General features: G+C 33.0%; 3 protein-coding genes and 1 non-coding gene across 4 annotated transcripts; 1 reads left to right on the plus strand and 3 right to left on the minus strand.

The window, feature by feature from the left end:
* Window positions 1–1,034: 1,034 nt before the first annotated feature.
* Window positions 1,035–5,687, minus strand: LOC141814918 (peroxisomal membrane protein PMP22-like). Its single transcript, XM_074702876.1, has 7 exons — window positions 5,553–5,687; window positions 5,371–5,469; window positions 4,360–4,461; window positions 4,190–4,265; window positions 2,790–2,860; window positions 2,610–2,695; window positions 1,035–1,450 (listed from the first exon to the last, which is right to left on the minus strand). Exons 1-7 carry the CDS (start codon window positions 5,622–5,624, stop codon window positions 1,396–1,398), a joined length of 561 nt encoding a protein of 186 aa, XP_074558977.1. The 5' UTR covers window positions 5,625–5,687; the 3' UTR covers window positions 1,035–1,395.
* Window positions 5,688–6,411: 724 nt separating this feature from the next.
* LOC141814322 (large ribosomal subunit protein bL28c) lies at window positions 6,412–8,588 on the minus strand. Its single transcript, XM_074702259.1, has 2 exons — window positions 8,275–8,588; window positions 6,412–6,975 (listed from the first exon to the last, which is right to left on the minus strand). The coding sequence occupies exons 1-2, from the start codon at window positions 8,525–8,527 to the stop codon at window positions 6,743–6,745; spliced, it is 486 nt and encodes a 161-aa protein (XP_074558360.1). The 5' UTR covers window positions 8,528–8,588; the 3' UTR covers window positions 6,412–6,742.
* A 3,125-nt stretch (window positions 8,589–11,713) lies between these two features.
* On the plus strand, window positions 11,714–20,537 carry LOC141814566 (uncharacterized). The gene is made up of 24 exons (XM_074702508.1): window positions 11,714–11,899; window positions 12,026–12,243; window positions 12,323–12,428; window positions 12,528–12,629; window positions 12,801–12,860; window positions 12,934–13,012; window positions 13,159–13,306; window positions 14,741–14,864; window positions 15,005–15,185; window positions 15,418–15,446; window positions 15,584–15,732; window positions 16,231–16,333; window positions 16,434–16,529; window positions 16,622–16,671; window positions 16,780–16,900; window positions 17,236–17,298; window positions 17,411–17,470; window positions 17,548–17,709; window positions 18,302–18,375; window positions 18,440–18,533; window positions 19,369–19,505; window positions 19,585–19,665; window positions 20,259–20,364; window positions 20,460–20,537. The coding sequence occupies exons 1-24, from the start codon at window positions 11,720–11,722 to the stop codon at window positions 20,535–20,537; spliced, it is 2,601 nt and encodes an 866-aa protein (XP_074558609.1). The 5' UTR covers window positions 11,714–11,719.
* A 2,341-nt stretch (window positions 20,538–22,878) lies between these two features.
* LOC141815725 (small nucleolar RNA SNORD90) lies at window positions 22,879–22,993 on the minus strand. The gene has a single exon (XR_012600597.1). It is a non-coding gene; the product is annotated as a small nucleolar RNA SNORD90 (small nucleolar RNA).
* Window positions 22,994–25,104: the final 2,111 nt, after the last annotated feature.

Raw genomic sequence — 25,104 nt, forward strand, 5'->3', positions numbered from 1 at the left:
GAGTTACTAGAATTTTACTGATGCAGACGACTTAATTTTTTATTATATATCTTATATGTTGGTTACCATGAATATTTAACCCCATTTAAATATTTGTATATACCCATAAATACCTAGCGTATTTGATACTCAAACTCCATTTGTTCCAAACATAATTTTTTTTTATCTAAATATCCAATTTTTCCGATCCAATTAAGTTAAGGTCAGCGACCCAGCCCCATAGATGCCAAACACACCTTTACCCATATGAGTATTTGATTAACTTGTGTCGTGCCCAGCTCAAATCTAACATGAGCCCATGCAAGTACAAAGATTGCAACTGATGGGTCATGCTAATTAAGTCAAGAAGACATTTTTTTTCAAAATAAAATAATAATGTGTACAGTATGGTTATCTAAAAGTGTAAAATAATTTTTTAAAATAATATTTTCAAATACAAATTAGTTATGAGTATCAAAATGACAGTATAATATCTGCTTACTTACATGAGACTATAATATTAGTATAATAATGTGAACAAATAAAAGAAAACAAATATGTTTTATAGCTGATGAGATATTTGAAAATAAATCAGAAATGAATAGAATTGTTGATATTGAGAACAAGAAATAAACCATGTGATGAATTAGTTCACTTTTCAATAAATATCGATTTTATAAATTCATAACGCTCATTAAAACAGATTTTTTTTTAAGAAAAAGGTATTTGAAAAGAAATAAGAAATTATTAGTGACAGAATAAGTACAGTTTGTACTTGAATAAATAAATAAATAATGTTTTATATATTTTTGCTAGAAAAATAAAACAAACTGATGATACTAAAATCGAAAATATAAACTGAACAAAGACATCAAATTGTAATAAGTCAAAATATTTAATACCAATATTCCTCAGTTATGCAAGAAAAAAATTTGATAAGAATTGTTCCTCGATGGAGGTCTCCAAAAAGGAGCGTTATTTATAATTAAATCCTGTTCAAATTTTACCAAAAATAAATAAATTAGCTGCAAATAATTTTAAAATGATTGAACATGAGAAAATAAAATGAGAATCCACATGATATAAAGATGGAATACAATATCAAATAGTAATAGCCCTAGCTAAATGAGTCTAAATTGGGCAGAGTTTGATCAGAGTTACAGCTTAGTGGAGTTTAGCTTGACTGAACCACCAGAAGTTCTAGCGAGTCGCATCAGTTGTCTGAATCCGGTTCGCGAACTAAACTCCACTCGACCATAAGTCGACCGAACTTCATCCAGCTCAAACTTCTCTAGCCCAATTTTCAATCGAGGTTGGTGGAAGATTACCTTAGCTTCGACATAACACAAGCTATTATAATTCTACAACAGCTAGAAAATTAAGTTGTAAGCAAGGAGTCAACCTTCTGATCCAAATTTATGCCTTCTTTATAGTAGCAGCTGACCGTGCTTTCAGGTTCAGAAAAACACCCCTGCAAATACCAATATAAGAATAAAAATCAACCTCAATTATAATATACGACATTGAAAATAGGTAAGGTGATTTTTTTTTTTTTGCCAAAAGAAAGGTAGAAGAAACAAAACAAAAGAGACAAGGTGAAACAATTTTATGATTTATAATCGCTGTGCTTTCAAGTAAATTAAAAGGCAAAACCCAGCCAAGAATTTGTTGAAATGAAGGTAAAGTCACAGGGGAGATTCAAAAGCCAAGGCAAATGCAAAACTCTATGAGTATATATTTATCAATAAATGTAATATAAATTTTAAAGTTTTCATCAAATCTGTGACAATTTTTTTTTCTAACCTATCACAACATTTAAGTTTCGTAATTAAATCTAGCATTTGTTGTTAATCCATCTATCAAATTAGTGATTTAGCATCCACGTAGCACTTTGACAACCCAGCAAGTTGCATATAAGTTCTTCAAAATCTAGCACATGACCAACGTTATGTGAGGTGAGAGAGATAAAGAAGAAGAGAAGCAAACTGTGCTAGTGTTTTTCACATTATTTGAGATTTTGGAATATCTACATTATTTGATTTGATTTGATTATGTTTTCATCATAATTTAGGATTTTCCACCATGTCAACTGAAACTCCAAAGTTATACTAGTGTCATTTACCTCTAGCCATCAAAATTCTGTGAACAGATAAAAATAAAATAAAACAAAATCAAAGCATAGGTTGAAGATTTCTAAGGTATCCAAATGATATGTTTGTGGTATGATTAGTTATATGAAAATTAACTTTTTGCTATTTCATTCATCTGTGACTATTGTAGAGCTAGGAGGATGTGGATTGTTTGACTAAATTGACAAAATCATGTGTAATTGAACATTGAAGGTATACACCAAAAACTTAAGGAGACCAAAATAAAACTGAACATACTAAAAGAGCAATCTCATTGCTGACAATGCAAGTTGCAAAAGAGCAAACGAATGTCACCATATCATAAAGTGAGTTGTGCAGGACTCCGGTTGCACACTATTAGTAGAAGCGAGTTAAGAATCAAAGAAAATGGCTACCCACTTGAGTTAATAAACCATGATTTTGATCCATGATGACGAAACATTTACAACAGGAACTCTTTAAGTAGATGTATATTAATTTTATGGATCGAGAAGCACAAACCAGCAGGAAGCAACAAAGCTGTGGAACAGGACGCGTAGCTGGAGAGGCATGTACTGATAGTTTATCCACCCAACTATTGGCCAAAACTGTATATATGCAAATCAAAAGCCCAATAAGAAATACAGTAAGAGAATGGCACATGGCAGCATATCAAAGAATGCAATTTTTAAAGGATGATACCTTCCATGCAGTCAATTGGATGGATGGGTAATCATTCCTTATTTTCTTGCTCACTAGGCTAAATGATCTTCCTGCACTTGCAAAACATGTAAAAGCTTGACTAAGTTCATCCTTCATATTCACAAAATAGCTAATGTTCACAGAAGTTTTGATAGTAAATATCCAAGAACGCTGCAGATGGATAATGAGAATATTCAAATAAGAACACCAATAAGAAATTTAGGTCGATATTGAATTGTAGCAAATGAAAAAGACTGCTTGAAGTAAAAGAAAAACATGCATCCAAAAATCAAATAATCTGCATAAATTTGCACTTGAAACAGTTAAGTGAATTGAAAGAAGTAAAGAGAGTAGTTGGGTTGACATCATGAGATAAGTTGGGTTATTTGGTTGTATGCTTGTAGTTTTCCAGCAATAACTATAGTAGGTAGATCTTCAACTGCTGAGGATTTGTGCTTAAAAGATAGATCCATTTTGTCACATTATTGATATGAAAATGATTCAATGTTGACATCATGAAATCCAAGTTTTAGTGAATTACTCTTTTAAGTTATTTATTTATCTGTTTGTAGTTTTCCAGCAATAACTATAGTAGGCAAATCTTCAATTGCTGAGGATTTGAGATTAAAAGATAGATTCACTTTTATCGCCTGATTGATATGAAAAAGATTCAACACTTATCAGCTAAATAGGTTGAATGTTCTTCCTGCATTCACAGAACAAGAAAAGGCTTGACTAAGTAATAGACTTCACAAAGTAGCAAATGTTTTCAAAAGTTCCAACAGTAAACGTCGAAGAATACTTTTACATGAACAATCAGACTATATCAAAATAAAACCACCAAAAAGAACTTCAGGTTAATATGAACTGTAGCAAATAAAAGGGCTCCTTGAAGCAAAAGAAAATCATGCATCCAAATGTCAAATAATCTGCATAAACTTGCTCTCGAAACTATTATTTAAATTGAAAGGCATAAAGAGAGTAGTTATTGTAACATCTTGAAATCAAAGTAGGTCCTAGTTGATTACTCTTGTAAGTACTTTTTCCACTATTAACTAGAGCTGGAAATTATTCAACTGCTGAGAATTTGTGCTTCAAAGATAACTAATCTTTGTTTGCATTATTTATAACAAAAACATTCAACACGTATTAGCCAATTAGAAGTTTTTGATCTGGACAAAAATTTGAGAGTTATAGATACATGACCATCAGCTATCTGGGAAAAGATGAAATAAGTTTATTAAGAGAAATAAGATTCAAAAGTGAGTAAAAGGAAAACAAAGTAATTAGTAACAAGCATAGAAAATAATAACAAAATATGGATTGTAACCAAGAGTATTTAATTTCTGGAAAAGTTCTATAGCGATAACTTCACATAGGGAAGGTCATAGAATGCAAACCTTCAACAATTAAACCATAGTATGCCATAAAAAACATGTTATTCCAAGGTGAGGCCGTTAGTTGTTCCAGAATTACCTGATCAGATAAGTTTCTTAATGAAAATTCAGAAAAACTCAGATAATTAACCAAGACATCAAATTACTTGATGAGAACATATAAAATAAGCTACCTTTTTGGCAACAGTTTCGTTTCCTTTCTTTCCCTTAAAAATTTTTTCCATAAGTTTGTGGAGAAAGTGACCAAAAGGCCCAGCATAGATAAAACCATAGAGCTGCAAAATGTTTAAAATTTGCATAAAATGAAAAATGCCATCTAAATAAGACAGACTTCATTCGGGAAAAAATCATAAATTTCTGCAGCTTAATCAAACAAAGATTATTGCTATAAGATAAGTTTGTGCATTTACTAAATATCAAGAAACATAAATAATGGTTACACGACTTTAAATATGTTCAAGTAAAAGAAACTGATAAAGACAGTTAGCTTGGTTCCAAATGCACTCTTAATGACATTCAAATAAACTTAAAACTAACAATCACTTTGAATAATGTACACCATATTTTGCAGGCTAAATTTGAAAAGCCATAGACAGTGACAAACAAGTTTGCTCTTAACACTTTCTACTGCTTTTTCCTACACATAGACGCGGTTCATTCTACTTTATCAATTGATCAACATTATAAAGAATGGACGATGCATAACAAACAGCAACTGAATAGATGCATTCTAAATCTTCACTTTTCTCCTTATTGTAAGTGACGAACAATCTAAAATGAAAGAATTGCACATACTTTATTGTGTATTTCACAATAAATTAAAATAATGCCGACAAACTTATTGAAAGGAAACAAACTCACTACAAAAAAAAACAATGCTGATAGCAGCACGATCGAACTTGTCCAAGAATTCATCCTTCAGCAAATTAAAATTTGAGACAGCTGTAAACTATTCCGGACGAAACCAGCAGAGAGCAAAACTAGTAGATTTTGCAAAATGATATAAAACAAACAAGTTCTCACTTCTAGTACTGATGGAACATAAGAGCACAGAATCAATAAACTGTGATTTCAGGATGCCTGTAGTTCAAAATGATATATTTTCCCATTTTTGAACAGAAATCCCTAATTTACCAAGGAACAAAAACCAATCGAATGTAAAAGGGGGAAAACAGATCATTTACCATGAGGAGAAGCAGCCTTCTCAACTGGAGCTTCTTGACCCCGGATATCTTCTGCGCGATCGCGTCGCTACACCCGGCCAAGACCCCTGAAGTGATGGCCTGCCATGAATCAAAGACGGTGAAGAGAAGACCAAAACCGATCATAACAAAAAAAGAACAAAGTTTGAGACAGCAACCCGTACCTTTGTTCTGAGGGGATGGAGTTGTAGTTGCCGAAGGTAACGCTGCCATGCCACGATCACGATCTCCGACATGGCTGCGATGCGATGGAGCGAAGCGAAGCGGAAACACGGCGAAGTCAAGGGAAAAAGAGGAATTTAAAAGGACAGGTGAATTAGAAAGAGGGAAAATTTTATTTTGCCCCTCTAAGTTCACTTCCGTAACATTAACGCTAATAATTTATCTAATAAAATAATAAATATATACTAAAAAAAAAAATCAAATTACGTGCGGGAGTAAGAGTGTTTAGGGTCAATTCATCGATTAAGTCAAATTGAAATAAAATATTATTAAAAAATTTTAATTTGAATCTGATCTGAATCCGTATAATTCGATTAATTTGAATAATTCAAAAAAAATTTAATTATTTTTCTTAATAATTAAAAAAACACTTAAAGAATCAAGAATCAAATTTAATTGGAATTCAAAAATTCTCAATCATAATTGAAAAAAATAGTAAAGTACTTGGACTGAAATGAAATTGTAGGCACGTACTGTTGGAAAAGGAAATAAAATATTAAAATGGGTAGGTGAGATTCAGAAGGTTAAGCGAGATTATTATTTGTATGCATATATAATATCAAATAATTGAAGGATTGATTTGTTACTTTACTAAAACATTGATGCCTATATACTCCAATTGTATAAGCTCTTTTTGCTTGATCCTTTTGATGGATATCAGACCCATCTTATATAAAAACACAGAGACATAAATACAGCAATAACTAAACTCCTACAACAACAATAATAAAAGAAAACAAAAAAAGGAAATTCTATTTTGATGTTTTGTTTAGTTGCCAAGAGACATACCCTACACAAATCAAGCAGCACTGAACTCATCCTGGTACAGTGAAGTCATTTGAACTACAATGTAAAACATGCTTCTACAACTTTACTCCAGATGTTTCAGTAGCTGAATCCGATCTACACTCATTTACTTAGGTGGAACAATCTCTGGAGAAAATGTCTCTCCTAGTTAGTAAGACATGCATAACACAGCATTTTGAAATCTTTTGTCCTGGTAAATTTACAGCCAGTTGGAAGTAGAAATGACAACAAACAATGAACTAAGAAGTGGCAACAGAGCCAAAATCACCTTGACGATTTTAAGTGATAAAACGGAGTAAAGGCATGGCCGTTGGGTAGTTTGGGTTCATTCTTTTCGGAGGTCAATTCCAGCCTTCTTAGCAACAGCATCCAGACCATTCTTTTCAATGGTCTTCAGTGCCTTTGTTGACAAGCGTAGCTTTACGTATCGTTTCCCTGCTTCCCACCAGATCCTCTTGTACTGCAAATTGACAAACTGCAGCTTCTTTGTCTTGTGGTTCGAGAAGGATACTTTATTTGCTCTGTTAGCCTTCTTCCCGGTGAAAGGGCACACCCGGCCTGAAAACATGAGGAAGATTCATTTGTCATCTGAATGTAGGGCTAAATTATCCAAGAGGGATGCCAGGTTAAGGTACCACAGTAACAGTTGGCTTTTGTAATTCACCTTTGGCTCAAGGAAATGACTTCAATTGCAGTTTTAAATACAGAAAATTAATAACTCGCACTGGTATTAGTTTGTAATTGTCTTAAATAAATCACATGAGATAGACTAAAAGACAAATTTGAAAGAAATATGCTTACATAACCAACATGTAAAAGACAACAATTTCTTGATCTGAATCTAGTGAAACTCATCGTACAACAAGATGATGGTCTTCCCACAAACTTTGTCAGTCACTTTTCCCGACAACAAAATTAGTACATTACTAACAGAAGTGGTTGAAATATGACTGAAGTCAATTCAAATTATTTATGATATTGACCAACCATGGAAGCCACTTGTGAAAAAAGACCCAAAAAAATTCAAGAGTGACAACATTTATTCCTCCTTGTCTATAGTTATGGATCATTGAACGCAATGATTGATCAAACTCATGCAAGTAGCATGTGACAAGAGGAGACACATCTATTAATCACTCAAGCCAAATTTCCATCCAAAGTAAACACCACCTCCCATTTCAGAACAATGTAAGCTAATCTAATCCTTTCTCATCCAACTTTTTCCTCCTGTCTAACTTGAGTGTCGGAGTGTGATCCTGCTGGGTAATTCTGGACATCACTTTTTTCTTTTAAGTGCAAGCTCGGAGGCAAATAAAATCCCATCAGACCTTCAAAGAATGGTCAAATCAATGCATACAAAACTTCAACCATCATCACTCTCTTAAGCATTAGATATGTTGAAATATTCAAGTTTAAGAAGAGTAAAGTAAGATGCAATGCTATCTGAAAACCTTAAGAACAATGTGATCAAAGACAGAGAAAATTCTACAATTAAATTTGGGAATAAAAACAGTCACCATTTGCAAATATTTGATCATGAATCGACTAAGATGTTGCTTATAGGCCTTGTAAACAAACCCAACGTTAGGTTTGACCAAGCTAGAGAGTTGCATACTAAACAGAGCGGGAAAGCAAAAGGCAATTCAACCCGACAAATCCTATATAGATCTGAAACAGGATGCTACTTCAACTCCTAAGTTGACCCTTGAGGACATCGTCTATTAAATGGCATGCCGCAAGCTTCACGTTTTCATTAAATGTTCGTCCTTTCTTTGTGGATATCTATAATGTTAGGAATTCGAAACGATCGAATCGCCCAAATAAAACTATAACTAATCGGAAGAGGGCAGTCATTACGAGCAACAACGGGGCCAATTGGAGCCTTGTGAGGAGGCCAAAGTGAAGGGCGACCAGTGGTGAAGATGACAGGGAAACCGATCAACTGGGACCTCCCGAAACCTAGCGCTCCAGCAGCAAAAGTCGTGGCGGGAGAGAAGCTACCGGCGGAAACCCTAAGCTTGGAGGCGGACGGGGAAGGAGGAAGCAGTAAGTGCCGGTGCGCCCTGGCGAAGCAAAGCCCCGTAGAAGGCGCTGCCATGGCCGCCGCCATTCGTTGCGGTTGTCCCGGCGGAGGAAACGCGAGGAGAGGCGAGTGGACGAGGGAGGGAGGAGACAAGGTAGGGAATGGAAGGATAAGAGCGATAAGAGATAACTGATAAGGTGTGGCCATGGGCCGATGGGCAACGGCCCAATTTATAAATTTATTTGTTTTTTTTTTATTTCTGCATTTCGCGCGTTATTTAAGAATTTGAATGCAAGTCTATGTACAAGTAAAAGTTTATTTGCTCTCGGACCGTATAGTTGAGCTGATTATAATATAATAGAATTATAAAAGAAGGCAAAAATTTAAATTTTGATGAAGTCGAGACAATATCCTCATCCGTCCATTGATTTTCAAATGATAGTGGAATGATTAATAATATATTTTGATATGGTAGAAATAATTAACAAAATCAATGGACGAAAAATGAGCACGAAATAACAAAGACAAAAAAAGGAAGAAAATGAAAAACGAGCTCTCGTATTTTATTCACTCCTCACCCCGCTGATCTATTATTTAACCATCTCCTCCTCGAAGTTCTTTGTTGCTTGCTCGGGCTCTTTGCTCCCTTCTCCACTCCACTTGGAGGCTCTCACGTCGATCACTAGCAGTCGGCCGAGGCAAAATTATTGCTCTGGGATTCGATGAGAAGTTCATGCGTACCTAAGAGTACTATTTCATCTACTGCGCTACTGATTTTCAATCGTGCACGTTCGAACTTTATCAAATATTTGAAATCATATATACAAATGCTCAGAAACTAAAAAAACAGTCATTTTAAGTTACACATCACTAATGCTTGCTCATGTTTAAATGTCGCAGATTGTACTCTCTCGTCCTAGCAATGTTGTAGCTTTGGACAAATTCATTCTAAATCATATGAGTTTATTAGATGAATCTGAATTCAAATAATTTCTCGTTTATTGTTTTAAGGTTCTCTTAACAGCGTTCAAAATAATTTAAAACTTTCAAAACGCTGTGATTTCCGAAGATCAACACCATAGTGGTGTTGATTTTCTGAAACCAACATCATAGTGTGTGAGTAGAGCCCACATTGTGGTGTTGGTTTTAGAATACTAGCACCACTGTGGTGTTAGTTTTCAGAAATCAACAATACAATGTGTGTCAGTTGGCGCAACCATAACTTCGCTTATGTATTTTAAAATTTGGAATAAACACCATATATATCTTCCATATACTAACCTCTCTTATTTTATTGTAAGTTTTCAAAAATTCAAATCTCCTAAATTTATCAATGGATTTCAATTAAATTTATTGATGAACTTAGAGAGTTCTGATTGAGCTCATTCCAATTCATATAGGCTTCTATAGTACTCAGAAGTCATAAAAGGTTTAAAAATGTTTAGACTTTGTGTCAATTAACATAAGCTTACACATTTCAATCTCATTATAAATTTTTAGAAATTATAAATCCAAGTTGTCTAGGTTCATCAATGAGTTTTGATTAAAACTCACAAATGGATTTAGAGAGTTTAATCAGACTCATTCTAACTCCTATAAATTTATTAAGTGAATCTAAGTCAAAATATGTATCGTTTACTATTTTAAAGATATCTCAGTAGTGTTCAAAATGATTTGAAACATTTAAAATAATGTGGTATTGATTTTCAAAAATTAATATCACAGTAATGCTAGTATTTAAAAATCAACACCACGACAATATTGTTATTTAAGCTACAGTGTTGATTTTTAAAAATTAATACCAAAATAATTTTTTATTTTTATTAATAAAATCAGTTCTCATTATTAATTTTATTTTTTATAATTAAATATTTAAAAATAAGAGATATTAAAAAATAAAAAATATGTTTACTTTTTTATTAATCTTCTTTTATATTTTTAATAAAGTTTTAAAATTAAAACTAAATAAATTTAGAGAATTATTTATTAAAATTTAAATAAAAATTTTAATTCAATTTAAGAGGGAAAAAAGAGAGAAAAAAAATTGCATATAAGAGGGGAAAAAAGAGAGAAAAAATATTGCATATAAAAAAGAGAGAAAAGATAAGGAGGAAAAATATGATGTTTATAGAAGAAAGATGAAAAAGAAGAGAGAAACCTATGCCTCCTTTTTTTCAAAAATTCGTCCTCAATTGATTTAATAAAGATGGAGTCGACTGAACTATATATTATCAAGTATAATTAACTTAAGTGCGATCAAAAGATTATATAATTTATTAGCCTCGTACGTTGCGTGGATCATATAAATACCTTAAAATAATAAACACTAATAACTAATCAAGATTGATCTCGAATCTAAAATTATTTAATTTTTTAAAAAAAAGTTTATTAATTATTAATTTATTACAGGAAGAAACATTAATGACAAGATTGTATTATTTGTTTGAGAATGAAATACTTCAAACTAATCAATTATTATGAATCTTCTAGGTTGTGTAGATCACGTAAACACCTCAAAATAAATAATAGATACTAATAACTAATCAAGATTGATCTCGTATCTAAAATTATTTAATTTTTTAAAAAAGGTTATTAATTAATATTAATTTGCTACCGGAAGAAACAACGATAAGATTGTATTATTAAATTGTTTGAGAATGAAATACTCCAAACTAATCAATTATTATTATGAATCTTCTAAGTTGGCAAGATTGGATTATTTGTTTGAGAATGAAATACTCCAAACTAATCAATTATTATTATGAATCTTCTAAGTTGGCAAGATTGGATTATTTGTTTGAGAATGAAATACTCCAAACTAATCAATTATTATTATGAATCTTCTAGGTTGCATAGATATCATATAAACACTTAGACTAATAATTAATCAAGACATCTCGAATCTAAAATTATTTAATTTTTTTTACAAAATTTATTAATTATTTATTTGCTACAGGCAAAAACAATAATAAATTTGTATTACTTATTTGAGAATTAAATACTTGAAACTAATCAATTATTATGAATATTCTACATTGTCTATATCACATAAACACTTCAAAATAATAAAAAGATATGAAAAAAAATATAAAAATCAACGAATAAAAAAATATTTTAGTCAGCCCGCTGATCCACTATTTAACCATCTCCTTCCCAAAGTTCTTCGTCGCTTGCTCGGGCTCTTTGCTCCCTTCTCTACTCCACTCCACTCCACTCCACTCCAGTCGGGAGCTCTCACGTCGATCGGCAGCAGCCGCCCGAGGCAACATTCCGGTCGCTATGCCTATGCGGGTAGCGGTGGTGGGCGCGGGGATCACTGGGCTGACTGCGGCCTACACATTGGCGAAGGCCGGTGCGGAGGTAGTGGTCTACGAGAAGGAGGGCTACTTGGGCGGCCATGCTAAGACGGTCTCTTTTGATGGCATTCTCCTTGACCTCGGCTTCATGGTCTTCAATCGAGTAAGTAAAGCCCCAAAAACACAAAAATATCAAAGGCATTAATTCATTACTTGTTGTTGGTGTCTGAAACCTGAAGTTCTATCAAAATTATTGAAATTTGTTAAATATGAATGATGCGTTTTACAGGTGGCGCATCCCAATATGATGGAGTTGTTCGAGAGCCTCGGCGTGGAGACGGAGGTTTCAGACATGTCGTTTGCTGTAAGCTTGGATGACGGCAAAGGATATGAATGGGGAAGCCGGAAAGGTTTCTCTAGCTTATTTTCGCAAAAGGCCAATCTACTTAATCCATACTTTTGGCGAATGATTCAAGAACTTCTCAAATTTAAGGGAGATGCCCTCAAGTAAGCTTAATTTAATTTTTTTATGATTACTATCTTTTTGTCTAACATCTCACGGAAAACCAACCATTATTACTGAAAGGTACCTTGAGAAGCTCGAAGGCAATCCAGATGTAGACCGCAATGAGACGATGGAGCACTTCATCAAATCAAATGGTTATTCTGAGTTGTTCCAGAAGGGTCATCTTGTGAGATTAATCATTGTTTATTTGGTCCAAGAACCTAAACCCTTTTCGATGTTATTGTAGTAACTGATGTTTGATTTGTACAATTTTGTGAGGTTACAGATTCCAATTTGTGCCACTTTCTGGTCGTGCCCTCCCAATGCAGTACTGCATTTCCCAGCTTATTATGTCCTTTCCTTTTTCCGTGATAGTCACCTTCTTCAGGTTAATATTCTTCTGCCTTTTGCTGTTATTTCTACCTTGTTTGCTATCATCCATCTTGTTATTCATTCTTACTAGTGTTCTACAAGCCTCTTTAGTATTAAGTTAACAATTTTCACTCCATACCACATGTTTATCTTCTTCATCTTTACGATGCTTTCAAACACATGTCAGCTATCCGGTGGCCCACAGTGGCATACTGTCAAGTCACGTTCACAGAGCTATATTGGCAGGGTAACCTTGTAAACTTGTGCATCTATAAAGTTGGTCAGAGCTATAATTTTAAGTCGATGCTTATTACAAGCAGATAAGAGAAGAACTGGAGAGAAGATCATGCACAATTAGAACGGGATATGCTGTGCAATCAGTTTTTAGTACTGATGGAGGTAAAGTGCTTTCTTCTATATGATTGCTGATCATTGACCAGAGGTATCAATTGGATCCTCTTGATCAAATTTATTTTGACAATCTCACGGATTAAGATTTTTTTATGATCATCTTTGGTTAAATACAATGATATGCTTTTTGGCAGGATGCTGTGTGGTAGGAGCAGATTGCTCGAAAGAGATGTATGATCGGTGCATAATTTGCATCCATGCCCCGGATGCTTTGAAGCTTTTAGGAGAACAAGCAACCTTTGAGGAGGCAAGGATACTTGGTGCTTTCCAATATGTAGATTGGTATGTTTCTATTGTTGAAAGCACACATGCTAAACAGAGTAGGAAGTAAGATGGAGACATAAAACTCCACCTTTTAGTCTCACACTGTTAAATGAGACTTATTAATCATATTTAAATACCAAGTCTTCTTTCATTGAAGTGCCTTTGCATTTTAGGTTGGATTGGACTTTGACAATGGCTTTAACATGATATTAGAGGTAGTTCCTCACCTTTGTCAATGTAGGGCTATGCTGAAGTTTCGGTTTATATCGAAACGATATGGTTTCGATACCGTATCATATGGTGTCGATACTTTTTTTAAATAAAAAAATATTAATTAAAAATATTTTTATTAATATTTGATTATTATAGATACTTATTTAATACAAGTGAATTTAGGATTAGTTAAAGATCACCGGGATCAATTAGATTTAAATTAAATTAAAATTAAATTTTATTTTGATTAATTTAAATTTAAACTAAATTTATATGTATAATAAATAGTAGCATATTTTATAAAGCTAGAAAATATATTATATATATATATATATATATATATATATATATATTTCTAACAATATATTTCCTCAATATTGAAGAGGTTTATTATTTTCTATTTACCTTGTGGATAGATAGAGGGGGAAAAATTAATCATCCTATTAGAGGGATTTTTTTCATGGATAGATAAAGGAAAAAAATTAACTATTGTTAAAAAGGTAAATTATTATTTTTTCTCTATTTACTCTTATGGACTGATGAAGGAGAAAAAAAATTAACAAGAGGAAAAAATTAAAAGAATTTAAATTAACAGTTATATATGAAAAAGAATAAAAAACAAATGGAGGCAGCCTTCACGATCTTATGTAGGACACCATGACCTTGTGGCTGCCTCTGTGACTTCGCGATCTCACAAAGGACGCCACGAGGTCACGACTTCATCCGCTACTGTGTCAGTGCAGGTCCACGGGCGGAATAAAAAATTCTGTCTATATCAACCGGCACAACACGGTATTTGAATCAATGGTTTTTAACTAAGTATGATTTTTTTTATGACTTTTGATCACTTTGGTTTTATTTATTTGTCATTTAAATGCATCTAATCAATTCATAGATGTCACATCTGATTTTATGCTCAAGAGTCATTAAATCAGGCTTATCTCTACATAATACTGCTTGTTCATTTGATATAGAAATTGCAGCTGAATTAGATCTTTAATTTATCACTGAGTTGTAAGATTATGATGTGTATATTGAGCTGGAGAGTGAAGCTATTTGAACATGAAACAACCTTTTCTTTGGTTTTTATTGAATATGGTCTTCTTGGATAATAATGTTATCAAATGCAATTTAAATATTAAACTTGAGGAAAGCTCACAGATACATAACATTATAATTATATAATTATATTTTTCTCATTCCCTCACCAACTGAAGCATAATATGTTGCTATGTACAGTGATATTTATCTTCATCATGACAAAAGTTTGATGCCTCAAAACCCAGCAGCATGGAGTGCTTGTAACTATCTTGGGGCAACACACGATGGCGTGTGTGTCACATATTGGCTAAACGTGTTGCAGGTTTGCTGTGCCTTTTGTTTTTAAGCACATATCATTAGTTTAACATCATGCATTCTTTGAATTTGGTTTGTTAGAAGAATTTCTCTTGAAAGATTTACTAACAGTCAGTGAAAAGGCTTATGGTTTAAATATGTCTGCAGAATCTAGGTTCGACCAAGCTACCATTTCTTGTAACTCTGAACCCTCCATGTGTTCCAAAACACACCTTGCTTAAATGGTGCACCAGCCATTCTTTTCCATCTGTTGCATCCTCAAAAGCTGCCTTAGAGCTAGAAGACATACAGGGGAAAAGAGCAATATGGTTTTCTGGAGCGTACCAAGGTAAGCTGTGGCAGTTGTAGCAATCAAGAGTTAGGTGTCAAATTGAGAGTCTTCTGGTAACATTTCATTCCAACATTTTAGTGAGTGTTGGGTGAAAAGGGCTAACTGAAACCAAAAACATGAATTGAAAAAGCCAAGTTTAGAAACATTTAAGTAAAAAGGCTAAATTTAGAATCAAATCAAACTTCAAATATGAATTGAAATTCTCACTTATTTGAATGGTGATTCACAGGTTATGGATCCCATGAGGATGGACTGAAGGTGATAGAACTACTTTTTGCATTTGAATTTGATTCTATCTATTGGTTCCAAAGCTAGAATAAACCACAGAATGCTTTATAATCATTAAACAGTAATGAAATGAAATGCTTGATGTTCAAATCATATTTCTTTTACAGGCAGGCACTATTTCTGCCAACAGTGTGCTTGGAAAAGATTCTATTCTATTGAGAAACCCAATACATATGGTACCATCATTAATGGAACGTGGAGCAAGACATTTTGTGATTAGATTTCTTGAGAGTTATATCTCAACTGGTTACTTAACGTAAGTGAGTTGATTTGCTTGCATATTTAGATCCACCTTGGAAAAGGTCATTTGCTTATTGGTGCTTGTAATTGAAACCTTGATGTTAGTGTGTAGGATTATACCTTTCCTTTTTTTATAAATGAAGAAAGGATAATCTTGCATTTCTTGGGAAATAAACTCACAGTTTGAATGCCACCAATAAAGTCGATATAGTTAAATTGACAAAAGACCAAGACTGTAAGTTGTGATCATAGTACAATGGTAACAATGTGGAGTACATTATATATATTGAAATTAAAAGAAAAGGTATAAATCACACAATTACCAATACTTACAAGTCAGATTTTTTTCAGGAATTAACTAATACATGGTTTAATATAACCTGAGAACAAGCAATTGAGATGGATATCTGTCAAGCATTAGGCTCTCTAGAAACTATTTAACTTGTTCCAATGTCTGCAATTTTAGGCTTCACATGCAACATTCCTTTGAATCCATGCTACATCATAATTGCAGATTGCTAGAAGAAGGTGGCAATATATATGAGTTCAAGGGAACAAGAAAGCAAAATACGAAAAAGGCTATTCTTAGAGTTCATAATCCTTTGTTCTATTGGAAGGTCCACTTGTTTGCCTTTTATGAGCAGTCCTAGTTTGAATACCAATTACAAGTACACCAGGCCAAAAACTTACCGATCATATCTATCTTGACAATGACAGATTGCTACTGAAGCTGATTTAGGTCTTGCAGATGCATATATAAATGGGTATTTTTCATTTGTTGATAAAGAAAAAGGTCTTCTGGATCTTCTTTTGGTAAGTTAACAAGTGCACAAGATGAAAGATTAGATGCCAGTTACTGTCACTCAACTTGCAATTTTAATTAATGTTTTCCATTTTTTTGGTAGATTCTTATTGCTAACAGGGAACTGAGGAACTATTTTGGAAGGAATTTTAGGTGTCTCCTTGCCTTGCTTTGTTTTTGTTTTGCTGAATGCATTGCTGATACTATGCACAAATATCAAACTTGTTTCTACTGCTAAAAAATTTCTGATGAAATGACCAGAGGTTGGTGGACACCAATGTTTGCAACAGCACGATTTGCATCAGCAAGATACTTTTTTAAGCATATGCGGAGACAAAACACTATAAAACAAGCAATTCGGAACATCTCCAATCATGATCTGGTTAGACTTCCACTGCTATGCAAGCTCATTGTAAAATTTTCCATCATTGTAACTCTAATAATTGAATGGAAATCTATATTAAGTGGATTCACCTATTTTTCATGTTATAGTCTGTTTGGTAGAACGGGATGCCCTATTTTCTTTACTTGGAGAGTAGGTTAACCTCTGAATATGGTATCTTTTAATCATCCATTTGCTTCTCTAGAATTTTATAGTATGAGAGTTTTTTTTTTCATTATAAGAGTTTAAAGCATGTTATAGTGTGTTATGATGGATATAAGATTGATCACAAACTCCATCTAATCTCTTTTTGGTTTAACTTCATCTCATGACAGAGTAACGATTTCTTTTCTCTGATTTTGGATGAGACAATGAGCTACTCCTGTGCCATTTTCAAGGTTCAGAACTTCTGTTTTGCTTGGTTTACTTTGCATTATTTTTTCTAACATTACATACAACTTGCGGTTCATTCAATAGAATCTAAAATTCCTTCCGAAACAAATTTCTTAGACACTGAATGAGGACCTGAAAACAGCACAGCTTCACAAAATCTCTCTTTTAATTAAAAAGGTGAGCATGTTGTTGAAGCACTTTGGTGTCTCATTTCATTGTTAGCTCAATTTTTATTGTTCTACTTTAACATCAAGGCTCAAATTGATGGAACACATGAGGTTTTGGAGATTGGTTGTGGTTGGGGAGGTTTTGCAATTGAGGTTGTTAAGCAAACTGGCTGCAGATACACAGGAATCACCTTATCTGTGAAGCAACTGGAGTTTGCAAAGAAAAGAGCTAAAGACGAAGGACTCGAGGTTTGTATCCTTGATCCTGGCACTTATAAATATTTGACACGAGATTTGTATTGGGGATATCTACTTGGGAGATGAGATAAGCTAAAGTTTACAAAGGCAGCCAATAAAATGGTAAATGGTTCACAGCATCAACTTGTACTATAGTGATGTTTTGTTCAGTTACTATTCCAGGATGATATGATTTTTATAGTAAAGTTTCTCAAATGAACACTAGGTGTAAATGTATTTAAGGGAGATAATAACCAAAGTAGACAATAGTCCCAAAGTATAAACCGAAAAAGTATTCATGGCATAAGAGGTCCATCTCTACTGCTATCTTATGGAACTAATGGGTGTTTGCTTTAATACAGCTAACTGATTTTTACACATTAACAGATTATTTTTACATGGTAAGAAATCTGATCTGGTCTTCTTAGTTGTAACTTGCTAATTCATTTATGAGGAAGACTTTCTCTACAGGAACAATGTGAAGATTATAGAAGATGTTCTTTTAGGCAAACAATAATGATTCCTGTCTTTGTTGGAACTTTATAGCATATAGATTCCTTTGAATAAATACATATCCTTGACAAAAGCAGTGGCCTACTTTCAGGATCGCATTAATTTCATGCTGATGGATTATCGTCATCTGCCAAAAAATCACAAATACGACCGTATCATCTCTTGGTACTATTCACTCAGAACTTATTGTCTTGGCATATCATATTACCCCTACTAATACTAGTTACAGTGAGATGGTTGAAGCAGTGGGCCACGAATTCATGGATGAGTTTTTCAGCTGCTGTGATTTAGTTCTGGCTGAAGATGGCATATTTGTGCTCCAGGTTCACTGAATGGCTATTATTTTCAATTTATCATGATTGCCTTAGTTATATTTTTGATCTTGTGCATTCGATACAAGTTAGACATTTTTGTTCTATTTTATCAAGCTAATCATATAAAAAACAGATCAACAATAATCATTTTTATGGAGCTAATCATATAAAGTAGATCAACAAAACTAGGAATGAATAATTTAAGAAAATTAGAACATTAAACATTGCATCTATAATGGAGCACTATAAGTAAGACTTTTATTGTAATGCTCCTATTGATTAATAACATCCATTTCGGGAATTATCTTTATGTGGTTCGTTCTGAAAACCTCTACTGTTTTTCCTTCACATGAGTACCATAGGCTGCTGCGTTAGTTGAATATACTTATAATAAGAATTCTATAATCTATTCGAATCATCTGAGGAGCATTTTGTACCATTGTGTAAATGTGTAATAGGTAACTTGTTTAATATAATATTCCTATTTATCAATAGAGGGGGCTAGCTAGGATTCCTTGAGAAAATCTAATTTCTCCTTCAACAACATAAAAATTAGATTATGAGAAATAATTATAGTTTTGCAAGTGAACTTGGAACAAATAGGGTTAAATATCGGAACAAATTCAACTATACCAACGATTCAGTTTGCGCTTGCCCATAAGAAACAGTTGGATCTCCATGTCCTACGATGGCGGCTTAACAAACCTTAGAAGTGAGTTCAAATGAGGCTTGAAGTTTTAGGTTCATAGCATTTTTACCCATTTAATGTTATTATTTTCTACAGTAAATTATTGCATCAGTGGCAGCTGAGAATCTAATGTGTTTGATCACGGTCGCCCTGCAGTTCAGCAGTATTCCAGATCAACGCTACGATGAATACAGGAGAAGCTCGGACTTCCTCAAGGAGTACATGTTTCCTGGACTATGTGTTCCTAGCTTGAGCAGAATAACAACAGCTATGATGGCTTCATCTAAATTCTGGTAACAAGTTTCACATATGAATTTATGTATAGCAATTTCCATATCCTTTTGGATTTTCATGTGTGCCTTCATCGCGTAGCATTGAACATGTTGAGAACATTGGCAACCAGTACTGTCAAACAATCGCAAGCTGGAGGAACAATTTACTTGCTAATAAGGAGTAAGTGCCTATCATTTATCAGTGGTAACAAGACCTTTACTATAGCTCATGCTTTTGGGAGAATTGGTTAGCCAATTGACTTCAACATGGTATTAGAGTAAGAGGTCAAGAGTAGAATTGCACAAGTACTCGACCTACACACATTAACAATCACTAATGTATTACCATATCTTGTGAGTTGCAAAATCTTATAACTGATTCTATTCATCAAAGCCAAAATGGAGATGGAATAGTTGCTTCATATGAACTGGGAAAGGATGAAGGTTAAATGGGTTAGCAAAGGAGACAAAGCGGTAATGCTCACTTTACTCCGGAGGACAGATCATTAAAGGGGTGAAAATTACCGAAGAAGGAAGGATAGTTTATCATTTGCAGTTACTTTTTGGCCTAAAATCTTAGCCTGCGCTACACTCTCCTAAGCATCACACTTCCTTTACCCCTCCCTACCCCTATGTATGATTCACCCCTTTATTATCCATTCTTCAGAGTAAACTAAAACATGGTAGAGGACAAAGTTCTGGATTTTTTTCTTCTGTCTAATCTTCGTGGCATATGGTTTAATATAGATACTTTCTTGGCACTTTGTTTTTCAGCAAAATTATTGCTCTGGGATTCGACGAGAAATTCATTCGTATCTGGGAATACTATTTCGTCTACTGCATTGCTGGTTTTCAATCGTGCACGCTTGGAGTTTATCAGGTATTTAAAGTCATATATACAAAGGCTCAAAAACTTAAAAAAGAGTCATTTTAAGTTACACATCACTAATGTTTGTTCATGTTTAAATGGCACAGATTGTGCTCTCTCGTCCCGGCAATGTTGGAGCTTTTGGCGACCCATTCAAGTTCAAGCTCGCCCACCATTATGTTTGAGCTTGCATTGTAGTTACATGAACTTTTGAATTGTGTGGTTGGATTGACAACAGACTTGCTATCGTATCTATTATTTGTTATTGCATCTTCTTGCTATCTCAAGAAATGAGCAGACTCTGAAAATGCTTTAAATAGTATTTTTTTGGGATTGAAACATAGGTTGTTATGAGTTCCACTAAGTAATAAATATAGATATATGAATAAGTTTCGATTGGGCTCATAGAATGTTATGGCCTCCGGAAGTAGATATTTTAACACGTACACATAATTTATTATAAGAATATCAAAATTAAACATGTACACTATATATATCTCCTATATACTCATATCTTCCATTTCTCGATAAAATTTAAGAAATCTAAATATTTTAGATTCATCAATGAATTTCGATCAAATTCTATTGATGGACTTAGAGAGTTTTGATCAGACTCATTTCAACTCTTATAGATTTGTTCAGTGCCTTAGAGTCGAAAGGTGCTTTTCGTTATCATCGTAAAAGATTTTTAGTATTGTGCAAGACGATTAGAAAATTTTAAATTTTGTGTCAATTGATAAGAGCCTATAACTTCGTGTAAGAGATTCAGGATCAAAATTTTTGATCATATATATCTTCTACACACTCCACACTTCTATCTCATTGTAAATTTTTAGAAATTCAAATTCAATGGGTTTCAATTAAATCCATTGATGGACCTAGAGAACTCCAATCATATCCATACCAAATCATATTAGTTTATTAGGTGAACTTGAGTCCAAATAATCTCTTGTTTATTGTTTTAAGGTCCTCCTAGCAGTGTTCAAAATGATTGAAACTTTCATAACACTGTGATTTTCGAAGACCAACACTATAGTAGTGTTGATTTTTTGAAACCAGCGATGTGGTATTGGTTTTAGAAGACTAGCACCACTGTGGTGTTGGTCTTCAGAAATCAACACTATATTGTGTGTCTGTTTGCAGGGGACCATAACTTTACCTACGTATCTTAGGATTAGGATTAAATACCATATATACCTTCTACATATTAAGCCCTATTATCTCATTGTAAGTTTTCAGAAATCCAAGTTCTCTAAATTCATCAATGGATTTTACTTAGACTCATTGATTGACTTAGAAAGTTTTGATCGGGATCATTCCAATTCATATAGGTTTCTGTAGTACCGGGAAGTCCAAGGGTGCCCTCCATTATCATTGTAAAGGAATCCCAACATTGCTCAAAAGGTTTAGAAAGTTTCAGACTTTGTATCAAATGACATAGGTCTATAATTTCGTGTAGAAGACTCAAGATCAGGATATTTCTCACCATATCTATTTTCTATACACTCCACACTTGTCATTATAAAATTTGAGAAATTTAAATCGTCTAGGTCTATCAATGAGTTTCGATTAAAACTTATTAATGGATTTAGAGAGTTCCGATCAGACTCATTCTAACTTTTATATATTTATTAAGTGAATATGAATCCAAATAAGTCATCGTTTATTATTCTAAGACACTCTTAACAGTGTTAAAATGATTTGAAACTTTCAGAATACTATGGTGCTGATTTCCGAAAATCAATATCATAGTAGTGTTGGTCTTCAAAAATCAACACCACGACAATGTTATATTTAAGTTGAGGTGTTGGGTTTTGAAAATAAACACCAAAGTGATTTTTTATTTTATTATTTTTATTAATAAAATCAATTTTGGTTATTTTTTTATTTTTTGTAATTAAATATTTAAAAATAGGAAATATTATAAAATAAAAAAATATTTGTAATTTTTTTATTAACCTTCTTTTATATTTTTAAAGAAAATTTTAAAAATAAAACTAAATAAATTTAGAGAATTATTTATTAAAGTTTAAATGAAAAAAAAATTTTAAGAGAGAAAGATGGAAGAGAAAAAAGAAAAAAATCAATCGCAAAGTAAAATTAGAATTAAGTATATATATATTTTTTAAGAATGAATAACCCTATGCATCCTTTGAAAAATTGCCATTTTGCCCTCTATTTTCTCGTGTTATTGAAACTTTTGACGGTAAATCTCGTTACTTACATGATCAAACTCGTCCTCAATTGATTCAATAAAGATGGATTCGACTGAACTATATATTGTCAAGTATAATTAACTTAAGTGCGATCAAAAGATTATATACACTACAAAAAATAACGGAAATAGCGACGGACCAATTCCGTCGCTATTCGAGGTTAACGACCGATTAGCGACGGAAATCGACCGTCGCGTAAAATTCGGTCGCTGACGTCACTTTAGCGACGGAAATAAATTTTACGTCGCTAATTAGCGACGGAATTAATATTCCGTCTCTAAATGTAGCTATGGAAAATATATTTCTGTCGATAATAAATAGCGACGGAGATTTAAATTTCCGTCGCTAATTAGCGACGGAAATTTAAATTTCCGTCTCAAAATTAGCGACGGAAATTATAAATCCGTCGCTATTAAATTATCAATAATTAAAAAAATAAATATTGATTAGCGACGGAATTTGTAAATCCGTCACTAATTAGCGACGGATTTTATATTTCCGTCGCTAATTTAAAGAAAAAAAAATAAAAAAAATTTCGTTTATTAATTTATTAAAAAATTAATAGCGACGGAATTTATAATTCCGTCGCTATTAATTTATTTTTTTAATATAATTTATTTTATTTTTTCTGAATTTCCTGTTTATATATCAAAATCTATAAATACAATATTACAATGACATTATTCTCTATATATATCAAAATACACCAACATATACAACATATCAAAATACACCACATATCAAAATACATCACATTAATCTGAATACACCACATATCAAAATATCTAAATACAACATTAATATAGTATTAATACAATAATATCTTAATACAACACAAATATGTAGACCCTCAAGTCAATCATATCCATTTTGGTGAGGGAAAAAACAGAAACAATAATAAGGGGCAATCAATCTTATAGAAACAAACTTCAATGGAGGCAATGCCAACAATCTTGAAATTGAAAGTTCTTTGCTACCTCACCTCACATGAAACCATCAACCATGTCCTTCTTCAGCCAACTCCATCCATGGGCCTCCATGCCAGTTAGCTTACCGTCCAACATCATTAGTGGGTCCTGCAAGAAATAGCAAACTGTGATATATTCCTCTACTAGAGCTGAATAAAGAGTTGTAGTCATACAATTGCTAAGCTCATTTTGTTCAGAACTTGCTATGAAAACTTAGCTTCTGTCTGGTTGCGCCATCGACAATTGATTGTAAATAATGTTAGCATAACTTTATCCATGTTAAACTCTAATTTTCGGCATCCACATGAAGCCCATTAAGATTGATTTCAAGTTTCTTCATTCTCAAATTCAAAACAAGTAACTTTGTTCTGTTTCATATGCATTATGTTGATCAACTTACTGATTCCTTCACTAATCCTAATTGCCAGAATCAACTGCTTGTTCTCGTCCAGATACTGAAGTATCAAGAAACAAATATCAAAATTTATTTAGATGTTGCATTGTATAACTGATATAGCCGACAAGACCATATATAGCATTAAATTGGCAAAGCAGCTTCCTCGTCATAGTTTCACCAGATCTTCTTCATGCTGAACATATATCATAGCAGCATTAGATAAAACAATATTATTAGAACAAGAGACGTTAGCTATGTTTTCACCCATTAGCACCAACAATTGTGCACTTTAATTAACTCATAAAGAAAACATTACTTTAAAAACAAGAAAAGATTAGCTATATGTTTCACCATATCAACAAAATATTTGCATTTTAATCAATTCATAATAAAAGATTATGAAAGGATATGAAAGGACAGGTAGTCACCTTCGGCTTTGTGCTTCAATGGAGGCTATTTATCTCCCTCTCTATTTCTCTCCATCTGTGTGCGACCACATCAAATCTGGAACTTTCTTGAAGGAATCAGTAAGTTGATCAACCATCTCTGTCAATTAGGATTACATTTGGACACTAAACATAAAGCATCAAGTAACTAGTAAATGTAGAGTTAATAAAGCATAGAGGTGATGTTTCAGAGGATAGTACTGTCACACAAAAAATGCTAAAGCACCACCAGTAATGCAATATCAGACAATAGTTTCAACATACAGTAATAGTACTGTCACCCAAAAAATTATAAAGCACCACCAAGTTAGAGAAAAAAAGATAATACAGTAGGCATCTTTAATTACATAGATTTGAAACACAACTGAGCAAGAGGAACCCAGCCAAAAGAGAAGATCCTACAAATAAAGACAATAAAAATAGGTTAATAATAATTTAATTATAACAACAGAAATTTATTTGAATAATACCATGCTTACAAGTAATAATTTAAGATGGAGTCGACTGAACTATATTAACTTAAGTGCCCTCTATTTTCTCGTGTTATTGAAACTTTTGACGGTAAATCTCGTTACTTACATGATCAAACTCGTCCTCAATTGATTTAATAAAGATGGAGTCGACTGAACTATAGTAGATCACGTAAACACCTCAAAATAAATAATAGATACTAATAACTAATCAAGATTGATCTTGTATCTCCATCGCGGTCGCAGGCGGCTCGG

Source organism: Curcuma longa, chromosome 21 (assembly GCF_044706935.1).
Source record: "Curcuma longa cultivar G26 ecotype Majalengka, Jawa Barat chromosome 21, ITB_CL_G26_1.1, whole genome shotgun sequence".
NCBI lineage: Eukaryota > Viridiplantae > Streptophyta > Magnoliopsida > Zingiberales > Zingiberaceae > Curcuma > Curcuma longa.